General features: G+C 34.6%; 1 protein-coding gene across 1 annotated transcript in view; it reads left to right on the forward strand.

Moving 5' to 3' along the window:
- The first annotated feature begins 519 nt into the window (after positions 1 to 519).
- LOC118753154 (sodium-dependent neutral amino acid transporter B(0)AT3) overlaps positions 520 to 14,313 on the forward strand; it is a 19,376-nt gene continuing 5,582 nt past the window's right edge. The window contains exons 1-6 of the mRNA XM_036488022.1: positions 520 to 1,497; positions 7,155 to 7,618; positions 7,844 to 8,157; positions 8,312 to 8,489; positions 8,570 to 8,761; positions 12,974 to 13,234. Coding sequence (XP_036343915.1) covers positions 7,529 to 7,618; positions 7,844 to 8,157; positions 8,312 to 8,489; positions 8,570 to 8,761; positions 12,974 to 13,234 — 1,035 coding nt within the window. The 5' untranslated portion in view covers positions 520 to 1,497; positions 7,155 to 7,528. The remainder of the gene's footprint in view (positions 1,498 to 7,154; positions 7,619 to 7,843; positions 8,158 to 8,311; positions 8,490 to 8,569; positions 8,762 to 12,973; positions 13,235 to 14,313) is intronic.

A 14,313-nucleotide genomic window follows, 5' to 3' on the forward strand; every position in this document is an offset into this window, starting at 1 on the left:
TCTAGATGCATTTCTGCATAAAAAAAAAAATTGAAAAAAATGTCGCTTACATCTTTTTGGCGGTTAGGGCTCGATTTAAAATAGTACATACATGGAAAACTTCATTGGCTTTAAGGCAGTTCTAAATATAATTTTTTTTAACCAAAAAAAATACGAGTATTATTTTTTCATTTAGAAAAATCCTAGGAGGTGAGAGCTTAACATTTTAAAAGTTTTTGTTCCCGCATGTATTTTTGGGCCACCCTGGAGAACATCTGTACATATATTTTTAACAATGTTCCAAACACTCTTGTTTCAACTGTCAGCTCATTTTTGACATTCAACCACCTACACAAAAACAATCTCTTATCAATTACTCGTTATATTAAAGCGTGCAGGATTTTTTATATGCTTGCCGTCAATTTCTTTGCTCGTTTCGTACCATTTTACTCGATGTTTAACATATCCTGCGAGCGATATGAACGTTGACTCGCAGCAAAACAGACTTACCATTTACTTAACAGTCTCGCTTTTCGCTTTGTGACACTCACTTGTCTCCGCCGTTGGTCCTCGCCAATAATGCCACGCAGTTTATCCACCTATCGACTTGATAATATACACATAATTAAAACCGGATTTTCTTTTGGTTGCACAGTGTATAAGTTATAGAAAATACTGAAGTAAGGAATACGCAGTGCCATAGTCAAATAGAGTAAAGCATTTTTATGGCTGATAAAGAAATTTTCGTACAAGTAACTGTTACGCAAACGTTGTGCTTACATTAACATACATACATACACATGTATGTATGTATGTGGGTGCCTATCGCTATCGTGTGTTGCTTGGCTGTGTCCTTTTGTGCGTTGAAAATCAATTGCTTTGCTATATTCTTGGATAGAATTTACCATTAAAGCAACGCTCATGACCGTAAGCTGGAAACGCGCAAAGCCAATATCAACGTTCTGGGCGTACATAAACTTTGCGCGATTAGAAAAGTGTATAGTCACTACATAGTACGCCCCCCATACCCATATCCTGCTTGCGCGTCATACATACTCGTACATACATTGTGAAGTACACACAGCGTTTTCTCTCAATTTTTTGTGAACAAAAAGCGCGCAACGCCACTCACCCAATTGGCTTCAGCAGTCAAGTCGGCGTGTCGAATTTAGAGGCGGTATCCACAATCATTTAACAAAATAAAAAAGGCTTTACGTCCACAAAATACCAAAGCAGCGCAGCGTTTTCCGTTTTGGTCGGTAATTTTCGTAAATGGTCGCTTTGTCGTCGTCAAAAATTTTTGGTAATTTTATCCGTACGGTCGGTCCTTTTGTTCATTTCGTCGTTGGCTAATTGGTGTCCAAAAAGTATTTGGTGTTAGTTATATAAGCACTCAATGTACAACATGTAAAAGTTTGATCAAAGAAGAACTGTGAAGTGAAAGCGAAAGTGAAAAGAAAGCGAACATACCGGAATCGGAAGCATTGGAGTAGTGTTAAAGTTGAGCATGAAATTCGAGTAAGCGTGAAAATTTTAAAAGAGCGGGGCACTTAATTGCATTAGTTTTTAAATAAATTTCGTTTAAATTCTACCAAAATTATGTTTTGTGGCATTTTCTGATACATATGTCTGATACTATACATACATACATTCATACATACATATTATACTACTATACATACTATGTAAATACATATCGCACACCTTCTTCAAAAGAGATAAAAATCTCAAAGTTCCCTCTTTGTCAGAAAATAAAATTTTTTTTAAAATAACTTATAACAAAGTTTTGCCACAGCTTTTAATGGAGGGTAAGTTTATGGTCTGTAAATATTTTTATTTCCAAATATCAAAAACTAAAAATGTTGTTGTAGTGTACTTAAGAAGAACGTGTTCGTTAGGGTGGTCCTTAAAAAATCAAATGAACGATTCTTTTTAGTCTTACCCCCTCAATCGGTAATAGCACGGTCGATTGGAGTCGGTTAAGCCAGATGCCTCTATGGAATCAAAAATTGAATTTTTTATTTATTTTTTCATTTAACACCCAAAATCTATACTTCGAAAGTCAAGGATATCACATATAAATTTTGGTCCCAATTAGAGTCGGCTAAGATGTCTTCATAGGGTAATCTGAACTTTGATCCAATCAGCACCAAAATTTGTATGTCATATCTACGGCTATAGTAGCATCGACTTAGGGGTTGAGGCTTTGCAAATCTGATGTAAAAATTTGCTTTAAGGACCATACTAATGTACATACATACGTACGTACATACATACGTGCGTACATACATACATAGTACACACGCATGAGCTAATCATTCATTTAATGGGCAATGATGTATCCAAATATGTACATGCTTGGGACTTTTATATGCTAGTTGCATCGATATCCATTTGTATGTATGTTCTTTGGGATGGTTCTTATTTTTTTTATTACCTTCGTTTTATTAGCTCGGGATGTAACTATGTAATATTGATGCGCCTAAAAGATGCGGCGATTTCTATTCTCAAGTTACATACCTGATGACAGTACGAATGGCAATTATAATAGGGAGGTTTTAGTTTTTTAAACTATAATTTTATTCCAGTTGTCATCGGATAAGAATATACCAAAACCAAACATTTATGTTTAGCTCAAAAAATACACAATGGGGTGTTCACAAGCTCTTTCCAAATTGTGTACACGTCTACATTTTGAGACATTTTCTAACCGGAAAATCTGTTTTTGTGTATAACCACCAACCATATAGTGGTAGTGAAATTTGCAATGCATTACCACTAAAGTGCATAGTGGTAGTGAACAAAAATTTTGCACTACCACTAACCACATAGTGATAGTGAAATATTTTTTTCACTACCACTATGCACCAAGTGGTAATGCATTTCAAATTTCACTATCACTGTATGGTTAGTGGTAGTTCATTTCAAAAATTGTTTTCACTGCCACTATGCATTTCGTGGTAATGCATTTCCCATTTCACTACCACTACACGAATAGTGGTAATGAAATGCTCAGTGCCTTGAAAATTTAGTGCAGCGTGCCCAACCCTGATATCAGATACCCTAGTGTACATGTATACATACATACATTTATTATCCCGCAGTTCCGGTTCCTTAACGTAAATATTTTATATTTATTAGAAGAAGCTCTTCCAGATATGTGCTTGTGTACATATGTATGTGTTTCTGTGCGTATAAAAATGGAATTAAGAGTATAATGTGCAAAGGTTTGCTGAGTGATTAATGCCTAGTTGTGAGACTTATTTCAGAGGTACACCGTATGTACATACATACGTATGTATGTATATGAGTCTAATATACACAAGTATGTGTATTAGTTTTGTAATAGTTAGTATGCCCTTAATTTGACCACAACATACATACTTATTTCGTACGCCCTGTGGTATTAAGGAAATTTTCTATAAATACTTTAATATGTATGTAGCAATTTGCTCAGTGTATGGATAATTTTTTCAAAGATACAATACAAAAATACAATAAGCGCTCAATTTCAATAAGATCATACCGCATTGGAAAATTTTAGGATATTAGTTTCATTATTAGATGATAGCGGTTTCTTTAGTAAAAGTTCAATACTCACGCTCGACAGGGCGTATGAGTAATGTGTGTATGCGTGTCCATTTTTATTCACTGATGATGGTTTTCGTGCAGCACTTGGCTCGTTGACTACATACAATCTTCTTTTTCTTTTAGATTGGCGTATTAACCGTTTTGGCTGAGTTCAACATATCATGCCAATCGAAATTCCAAGTGAAGTCAAGTTCTTCAAGAAGATGTCTTGATTTTCTTTTGTCACCAGCCTAGCCAGCGCTTGTCGCTTTATTTTGGTACATACAGCTCATGGTTCCATTGTCGTCCGGTACTCGCCGCCATAAATGCATAAAGGACCACATATCTTCCGAAGTATTTTTCCCAAGTACACTTCAAGGGCCACCTGATGATGTCGTGGTACGCTTCTGCCAGGATTTCGTTTTGTGGCCATTCACCTCCAGGCCTCTCTATATACTTAGTTCCGATTAGGCGAAAAAACATTGATGTCAATGTCGTCGACATACGCCAGCAATTATCATTAGTCTTTCACATAATATGCTCGGTAAGACCTTGGAACCAATGTTTAGAAGGCTGATCTCGCGGTAGTTGGCAGATTCTTGTGGATTAGGCCAAGCACACTCAAATTCTACTCGTTCATTTGACCATATTCTGCATAACAAAAGCTTTGTTGTTTTTCAGCGACGACATTGCTTCCTTCCTCATCGGCTGGTGCTCGGGTTCACGTTCTCCACAACTTTCAGTGTTGCTACCTTTCAATAGGGTGGAAAAGTCTTCACTACATAACACTGTAGGGAAAATCTGAAATCTTGAAATGACACAAAAAACGCCGAGATACGTAAAATAAACTTTGGGTAGTAGATTATGGATCTGTCTACCGTTTGTCCATATCAGGACATTTTCCAAAGATATTTTAATTTTTCTGAAAAAAGTTCATATTTTAACGAGGAAAAAATTAAAAAAATAACTCCTTTTTTGTATTTTTTTATTTGTGTTAAAGCCTGTTCTGTTGCCAAAAAATTAAGCTACTAACGCTGAAAATCGTTGGATAAATAAACTACTTTTGAATGGTCAAATGAAAATGTGTAATAATTTTTAGCATGAAATAGAAGCAGGAAATAATATTACTCATACGCCATATCGTACATGGCCGTACTCGTACATTATCGTACAATTTTTTATAATGCAAATATCTTGGGAAAACGATCTGATCTAGAAAAACGGTGTACAGATCCGTAATCTACGATTTCAAATTATGTTTAGGGTATCGGCGTTTTGTGTGTAATTTTAGCTTCAATACAGTGTAATTTAAGTACGATCTGAACATCAGTAACTACAATACATAGGTCGCCGTGATTGTACTTGGCAGAAGTGAATATTCTTTTAAAATAAAGTTAATGCTCCATATAAGCATTGAAAGTAACAAATTAAAATTTTATATATATGTAGAAAAAGTTTTGCTCTGAGAACGGGTGCTAAGTTCAGCGCCGGCCACAAAAATAAATACGTATACTAAGTCAGCGGAAAAAATTTTTTATTTTCGTAAACTTTTCATTACACTAACATCCCGATTCTGTGCACTTGATAAATTAAAAATTTTTCATAATTTGTAATTTTTTTATGTTTTATCAAGAATTAGGATTCCAACACAAAAATCAATTGCGCTTTTCTTGATAAAATAACAAGATTGAAAATGGTATTGACAAGCGTTTACGAATTGAAATTTCATACGGGAATCATAAATTTTCAGCCCGATTCTGGGCACATGATAAATTATTATTTTTTTTTTATAATTTGTCAACTTTACCATGAATTGGAATTCCAGCACAGAAATCAAACGCTCCTTTCTTGATAAATCATCAAGATTGAAAATGCTATTGACAAATTGAAATTTCACGTGAAACGTATACATTTTGTATATTAAAAAAATTGTTTATTTAATTTAAATACTCCATGTGCCGGCATTTGAACCCGCGACACACAGAATTATAGTCGACATCTCTACCTACTCGGCTACGGCAGGCAAACGCTTTTTTGCTTCATATTTTTCATATGTGAAAATGTAATCAGTTCCACTCATGTAGAAATCGTAGAGCTTTTTATTTTATAAATATTGACACAGAATACGATGGGAGCTTTTACTTGATAAAAATCTTGATAAAATTTCTTCACAAATAATTTATTAAGAAAACAGAGGATTGGGTGGTAAACCAAATTAAAAAAAAAAAAAAAAATACATAAAAAAGCAACCCTATTAATTTTTGGTTATATTTGTATACCACTTTTTGTCTCTTTTTGAATATTTGAAAAATTAGATTTAGCGCCTTTCCACCCAAAGCCGACGATTTACCTGTTTGAAAAGGCGCTTAAAGCAAGTGAAGCAAAGCTGCCATTTGCGGCAAATGCTGCCATATTCACAGTTTTAACTGTAAATCACAATTCTTTAGACAAGCGTACAGTTTTCTCAAATTATCTCCTAGTACAAATTACAGTTTGGTCAAAATTCCTGATTTGAAAGAATAAATTAAAATATGTATCACCTTTGGGTTTTTGGAAGAAAATTTTTAAGAGAAAAAGAAGCGATGGAGATGAATAAAAGATGGGATCAAAAAATTTTTAACATTCGAAAAATCCCTTCGTTTTTGAAGGTTACAGTTTTTTGTTATAAATACAGTTTTTTGTTTTGGGAATTTAAAGTTTTTTTTTTTAAATAAAAACTGGCAACACTGGATTTCACCAACCTTTGTACGTTTTTGTATATTTCAAATAATTTTTAACAGAGCCAAACGAAACAATCCTACACTGGGCCATAACCTTAAGACTTTCGCTTCTTTTGCTACCTTTTTGGAAAATTTTTATGAGATGTAACGTCTGAGAATGATATCATATTTGTTGGCCGTGTGCTTCGTTTTCTACTTGACTTTTGTTAAATTTGCTCAAGGTGCTTCAATTAGGATTTTGTAAATTATAAGGTGCAATGTGTAAAAAATCGCGATTTTTGCAAAAATGTAAATTTTATTGCAAATACCCATCCAGTAAAACTTTGTTCGGGAAAATTTTTTCTTAAGGCGTCAAACCCCTAGAAATGGGCGTGGCAGTTTTAGAACTAAAGTTAACAGATTTTATTGCTGATTTCGGCTGAATAACCCTTCGTTAACAACATTTTTTCCTAAAATTTTTTTAGAATCGGAGAATCTTCTATAAATGGGTTTGGAAATTTCAGGGACAAAGCTAAAAAATAAAACGTTCTTAAGTCAAAATGTAAGATAGGGTGTTTTCGAATTGACTGCAGAGATAGGTAGATCTTTCACTCAGGCACCGCTATCTCGTACAAAAACATTATGTAAAATTAATAAAAATATCCTTATTATATCATAAGGATATCTCTTTAAAATTAGCCTGGTCTTGAATATGTACAATAATTTTGAAAACTAAACACTAAAAAAAATACACCTTGCTAATTTTTAAGGGAATTTCGAAGGCTTCAATTTCTACGTACTTTTATTTTATTTCTTTTTTTTTGTAAATAAAAATCAACATCCTTGTTAGTTTTAGCACTGTTTCAAAATTTCTTTTAAACTCTTTTTTAACCACATATTTAATAGTCTGTAAAAAATGAAACGCATGTCCGAGCATATCAAAATATATGTATTTGCAAAGCACTACTAAAAACATAACACTTCGTTGATTTCCCATTTTAAGAAGAACAACACTGCAGGCAGTAAAGAAAGCGCAGTTACACCTTTACTTATGTACGAAAGTGTTTAAGTGTTAAATAAGATACACCAAGCAAAGAAATCTACTTCCGATAATTAATTAAATAAATCGAATAACTAAACTATTGCTGAAATTTAATAAATGCAACAAACCCACTGGGAAAATAAAACAACCACATATGCTAGTAAATAATAATAAAAATTAAAGTAAAACTAACTAAACGACCATATAAATAAATAAAAATAAAAAAAATAAAACCACTATGGCGAACACTGCACAACTTTTGCGACGGCAAAGCTCGCGCGACATAGTGCTGAAGAGTCAGAAGAGCATTGACCAACTGGAATTACGGGTAGGTAGCTAAAGCGTAGAAAAAAGGATGAAATATTCTAAATAATTAAAATCAATAAACATTAACTTTTTTTTAATACTTAAATACATACACAAGTATGTAGCATCATGAAAAAAACAGCGCCATCATTTTAAAATAAACTTTTTCATTTGATTCGTGCCAAAAAACATTTATGTGACTACCTTTCATCCGATTTTTTGTTTTGCAAATTCTTTTTCTTTAAAGGAAATGCGTGGTCGTCTTGTACCCAAAGAACACCATGGCAGTGGGACACATCATCATCACCCCCACCATCATCAGCCTCCTATGTATGGTGCAACCAATCAAGCATTTCTGGGTGATGCTTTTGATGAATCGACCGAATTGGAACCGGACGGTTTTGGTGCAGAGGCGAGTACCAGTAAATCAAAAGCTGAATTGGCTGCGGCAGTTTCGGCCACAGTTGAAGCAGCAGAAGAGGACATTGTCGAGGGCGGAAAGGAGGGTGATGAGCGCGAAAGTTGGGACAATAAAATCATGTTTCTGCTAGCTACTATAGGGTAAGTGAAATGCTATGACAAGGGTGTTACAGTGCGATATATGTACTTGTATGTTTAATCTTGAGGTGATTAATTAATTAATTACTATGCTAAAAATAAAAATAAATTTTTTGACTATATGTAAATAAAAAATTATACTCTTTCCATCTTTAAGCTATGCCGTTGGCTTGGGTAATGTCTGGCGTTTTCCCTATTTGGCGCAAAAAAATGGCGGTGGTGCCTTTCTTGTGCCCTATTTCATAATGTTGTGCATACAGGGATTGCCGATATTCTATCTAGAATTGGCTGTAGGCCAACGACTGCGCAAAGGTGCGATTGGTGTGTGGAGTCAGGTAACTAAGAAAAATAACAATAAGGGGTAGCATACATACATATATTTAATAATTAAATATTTTAACCCATTCTCATACAGGTTTCGCCCTATTTAGGCGGCATTGGCATTTCATCCGCAGTTGTCAGCTATATAGTGGCTTTGTATTATAATACCATAATTGCCTGGTGCCTCATATACTTGTTGCATAGTTTTGAGTCACCTTTGCCGTGGGCCGATTGCCCCACACGCCTCTATGCCAATTATACTTATGACCATGTGCCGGAATGTGTGGTAAGAAATAAATCTACTTTATACTCCATACCTGCTAAATAATACTACATGCGCATTACAACATTTGCCACACCATGCAATGTCATAAACACACTTACACTGCATGAGCGAATATATTGAACATCTTTCATTCGAGCACCAATAAAAAATGGCTGGAAGAGTTGTGAGTATATTTATGAAAAAAAAAAAAAAATGCATACAAATATACTTACATATGTAGGTATGTATGTATTTGTGCCATGTTGCATTACACTGCGTATTGTAAGGCTAACGAGTAGACAAGATGTTGCTCATATGGAAATTTATTAAAGGAATTGATTAGGGACATACCCAAAGGGTGGATTAAATTTATTTAATTTTTCAAACCGGTTTCCACCATCTTATTTTTCGTTTTAAGCAATTTTTTTAATTCGGCATAAAATGGATTTATCGCCAAAGAGCTTCTAGGCCTAAATATTTACCAAAAAGTGCTGAAGTACTTAAAAATTTCGGAGCGATAGCTTTTTGATATATGTACCTACATATGTATGTATGTACTAAGTATAGTACACAGATTGTATTTAGAGCATAATGAACCATATTTTTGCTATAACCAATCAAAATTTAAAAAAAGCGGATTTTCGGACCACGCTAATACATACATACATATGTATTTACTTATAACGATTTTTTTTTTTGATTTTTCGTTCTATCGAGGTTTCGATATTCTATAAATATAACGAAACCATAGATATAAAGAAGCATTTGTCCAACACCTTAAACTTCTGTATGTCGAGTTTCTTTGGAAAAATTTGCTGATTTTATTTACACAGCAGCATTGCAGTGGAAAATCAGGCATTTCATCCGGTTATTGATTCCATTACTAGATGTTTTTACATTCGCCTCCCACGAACGTGTGCAACGGAAGCTATGTCCAGAAAAGTGCAAAAAATGCTTGATGGATACGCTTTGTGAAGCTTTTTTGATAATGCGCCTTGGCTCTGTACCTCTAAGATACATTTTTAGAGTGTTTTTGCAATACAGGCGGGTAGATGTTGAATATGTAAAAGAAGCTGTGTGCCAAACCTAGTAGACCTGCGTCTTTAGGAAACCCCACAAGAAAAAGTCTAGCGGGATTAAATCACACAATCTTGGCGACCAATTCACTTCGGATAATTGTGAAATTCATTGCGAGCATGAATCAATTGGGAACAATTTTCTCCTATGTTTCATAACCGATTCGAATGGTTGCTGCATTTTTGGAAAGGCGTTTAGAAGGAGGAGTGCACAAAGGTAAATTTTTTCCGATAGATGGCGCAAGGGTCGAGCTACGCTAAAAAAAAATGCATTTGGTACGTAGGTAGCCTTTTGCCTAGATTAGCATATAGGATCCATTTTTTACGTTAAGGGGCCAAGGGACCGATCTATTCGAAAAAGTCTTATTTATGGTCCGATTTGCTTGAAATTTGGCACATAGGTAGCTTATTGCTAGGATTAACATATAGTATACTTTTTTCTGATAGGTGGACCAGGGGCCGATCTATTCCAAAAAAACCCGTATGGTCTGATTTGCTTGAAATGTGATACCCGTATTATATTAATGCGTAGTATAGAATTGAGTCATGGTTTCACAGTCCTAAAGGTGTTTCAAGGTGCCGCAAACATGCGGGTATTGGCTCATTAAAAATACTTATTACACAAGCCAACAAAAATTGAAAAAAAAGTTGATGCAGCAAATGTTGACAATATTTGTGACAAACTTTTTTGTGCTGTTTATGAATCCGTAAGCATAGAGTTTCCATCAGCACAAGATCGCATTTTTTGCAATATTTTAGAAGCTCTAGCAAGAAACAAAGGGTGGTAGAACCGCCCACTTCGGCTTAGATTAAAGCTAAAAATCTCGACTACTATCCCTGCAAATTCCTGCCCCTTTGTTTGATGGTTACTTATAGTCATTTATATATAGCTTTAGCAATTAAGCAAAAGATGATAGAACCTTACACTTAGGCTTAAATTAAGGCTTGGACTTCTGACTCCAATCCCTGACAATACCATTCCTGCACTTTGACCCTAAGGTCACCTATAGTCGTTTATTGAACAGCTAGCACTGATTTTTACACACTTGTTGCTATTGCATAATTTTCCTGTACCAATTTTTTTTTTGGAAATTTTGGTCACCTAACTACTGCAGACTTTAGATATATTAAGGGAGCGTGGCATCACCCATACATATCGAATTTTTCATACCGTATAACTCTGGAAGTATTTGTGGTAGTTTCCTAGAAATTAGCATAGAGATTTTGGGGCTACTGGAAAAGAACAATTTCAGTATCATAAACTGCAAGTTTTAAATAGCTATAAGTTCGCGTTGATTCTTGAGAACTTTTTCGCCGATGATGTTGCGCATTTTCTCCGTATAACGAATGCGTAATAGTTTTTTTTGTATGGGAAAAAATGCCGAAGAGTGTCAGTATGTAAAAGGCCGAGTTATTGCCAAAAATCGTCAATTTGGAGGCACCAGGGATCAAAGTTAAATTACCCCCGTTAAATCAACCATCAGAACCATTGGCGGTGCTTGCTTTACGGCGACTAAACAGAATATGGACCAATGATACTCACCAGTTTGGAAATTGCCACCAACTATACTATATAGATTCAAGGATGATTCACCATCGAGCCGCAAGGACTTCTTCTCGGTATAACGTTTTCGTCAGGTTATTTAAGACGGCAATAGAGGATATGCCTTCTGTCGACCACAAAACCAAACGTGAACGTGAATTGCTGGCGAGAACGTTGGACCGAAATGTTTCAATACAAAAAATTAATGCGTTAGTGTTGATTGATTTTTCCGACAGGCGGGACGAAGTTCGCCGGGTCTGCTAGTATATTATAAAATTACACATTCACGTAAATTGTAAATAGAAAAGGCCCTTATAGAAGGCACTTAAGACGGCCTACTTAAATTATATACCGGGACGCGCTTGTGCTCGCTAACTTTGTTGTGCATTCCCAATACAAAACATTGCTACATATGGGTATTTCCTGGAAAGTGTCAACCAAGAGCAAAAGAATAACATTTTGCTTGGACAATGTTTATAGATGCCAATCGATAACTACATATTTTGTCTTTCATCCACCAAAATATTGGACTAATTGTTCTATTCCATTTCCAGCTATTTACGTATTTCCAAATACACTTAAATTTTTTTTTTTAATTTTGGGACACGATCAAAAAGAATTTGAACTCTATACAAAAATTTAGTACAGCTTATGTTCCGTAGGTATTACAACAAAAATAACGTAAAAATATATTAGGAACCGTCTAAAGTTAAACAACACATTGTGCTTTTTTTCAAGCGTTCGGACTAGGTATGTTAATTTTTAAGATTTTTACGATCCCGGGATTTTGGTGATGTCGTTGGTTCAATCCCGGGATACCGCGATCAGTCCCGGGATATAGATATTTATTATTTTTCAACAACTTAGCATAAAAAAATTGCATGAATAAACAACTTTGTACAGTTTTTGACAGCTATTAAACATCGTTGAGAAGTTTAAGTTGACGCAATGGTTATGGCTGCTTATTATTCTAACAACCATTCATACATTATTTTTTTGTACCGTTAACAGATTCGCAGAATTTCGCAAGAATCATCAGTCATCTTCGATACGAGTTCCATTTTGGGAAAGTCCGACGGGTTCTTTTAATCGCTATGCACTTACCATATAACATTTGTGGAAAATATTTTTATTGGTTTCAGACAGGTATTGATGATGACTACTCATGACAAAAAACATTTGTGTTCATTCAGAGTCTACTATAGTTTTTACGATGAAAAAAGTGTCTCCAAACGGAACGTCCGTAACTTTGGAAACAGCCCTATCACAACTTTTGCTGTGATACTTTACCATTTTACAATTTCACAAATTCGTTAGCTCCGAAAAAAAAACACACAAAACTACCAAATGAGACTTTAAACTGCAAATAAGGAATACTCTTAAATTATTGTACTAAGCAAAGGCCTCTTCAAAATTCAATTACACCTTAAGTTTGTATAAGTACTTTAGATTTCAGTTAAGTTCATATCTACCTACTTACGAACATATATTTTAACATATAACTATCTACATACATACATACCCCCAGAAAACTGTATAAATGTACATACATACATACTTACTTACATATATGTACATAGATATGTTTTTTGATAATTTTTTCATCGCTTGTAGGCCTCTTCGCCCACACAATTTTACTGGTACCGCACCACACTTCAATGCTCCGAAAGCGTCAATGAGCCGGAAAACTTTAATTATCACATGGCTATATCATTGATTGTTTCATGGTTTCTTGTTTACATTTGTATGGTGCAGGGCATTACGTCGTCTGGTAAAATTGTCTATATGACCGCAATATTTCCATATGTGGTGCTCATTATATTCTTCTTTCGCGGCATTACACTGAAAGGTAAGTGCGTCAAAGTTCTAACAGAATGAGACGAAAAATTATGAAATTTTCCGAATGCAAGAATCTTTTTAGAAAAGTATTTAACTTTGAAGAGAGAATGACGAAAAGCCAACAAAAAATAACGTTTTTGTAAACATTTTGGACAAAAAGTTCCCGCAGGGAACTCCGAGAAAAAAGATTCTACTGGAAAAAATACATACATGTGTAATGTATGTATGTACAACAGGGTGGTCCAAAAAAAAGTAAAGTCTAATGCTGTCACTCCCTAGGGTTGTTCTATATCGAAAAAATATACACTTGTTTTTTTTTTTAAATCAAAAAACATTCAGAGGTCACTCAAAGCTTTCCAAGTATTTTATATGGGAAAAACCAGTTTCCGTAGAAATGGTATAGAATTCTTGAACATCAATATTTTTCGAACGCAAATCATTGTTTCTCTTCAGGAGACTTTCAATAATAATATCCAATTGTTTATACATATAACAATTTTCAATTATTAACTATTAGGGATTATTAACTATTATAGGACTCCTAAAAACCTCAAAACATGCAATGGGTGGACTCACAGCTCATAGCTATATTTATTTTTAGAACAATGCCGACCAAAACGTGCACATTGTGCAGTTTTTCGCTAGTGTTTTGACACCAACGCTAACGGTGTGTGTGCACGAAGTTATGCTCTCGCTTCTCCCGTGCTTGGCACACACTTTTATGCAGATTTTTTTGGATTCGTGTGGCCGGCAGTGTTTTAGAACAAAAGTAATATGCCTAATTTGCATACAGAGTACATTTAGTTATTGAATTATCATATCGTCCTAAATTACACTCCATTTATCTGACAGCAAACAGATAGAATATTAAAAAAATTAAATGACAAAAATTTTAGTGATAAAATTGGGCGCAGAAAATCCTAGATAGTGCCATTACAAGGACCCGGATTCTAATGCATTTGCTCATTCTACTATTTGCATGATTCTAGATTTACATAGTTTTTTTTTTCTGTTGCCTATTTCATGTTTATTGCCTATTTACCTATTTTTGGCTTTTTGTGCTTTTTGCACTTAACTAAGTTTGTTTCCACATGCAATTATTTGAATGATAATAT

Source organism: Rhagoletis pomonella, unplaced genomic scaffold (assembly GCF_013731165.1).
Source record: "Rhagoletis pomonella isolate Grant_MI unplaced genomic scaffold, Rhpom_1.0 Rhpom_scaffold_00002, whole genome shotgun sequence".
NCBI classification, from domain to species: Eukaryota; Metazoa; Arthropoda; class Insecta; order Diptera; family Tephritidae; genus Rhagoletis; species Rhagoletis pomonella.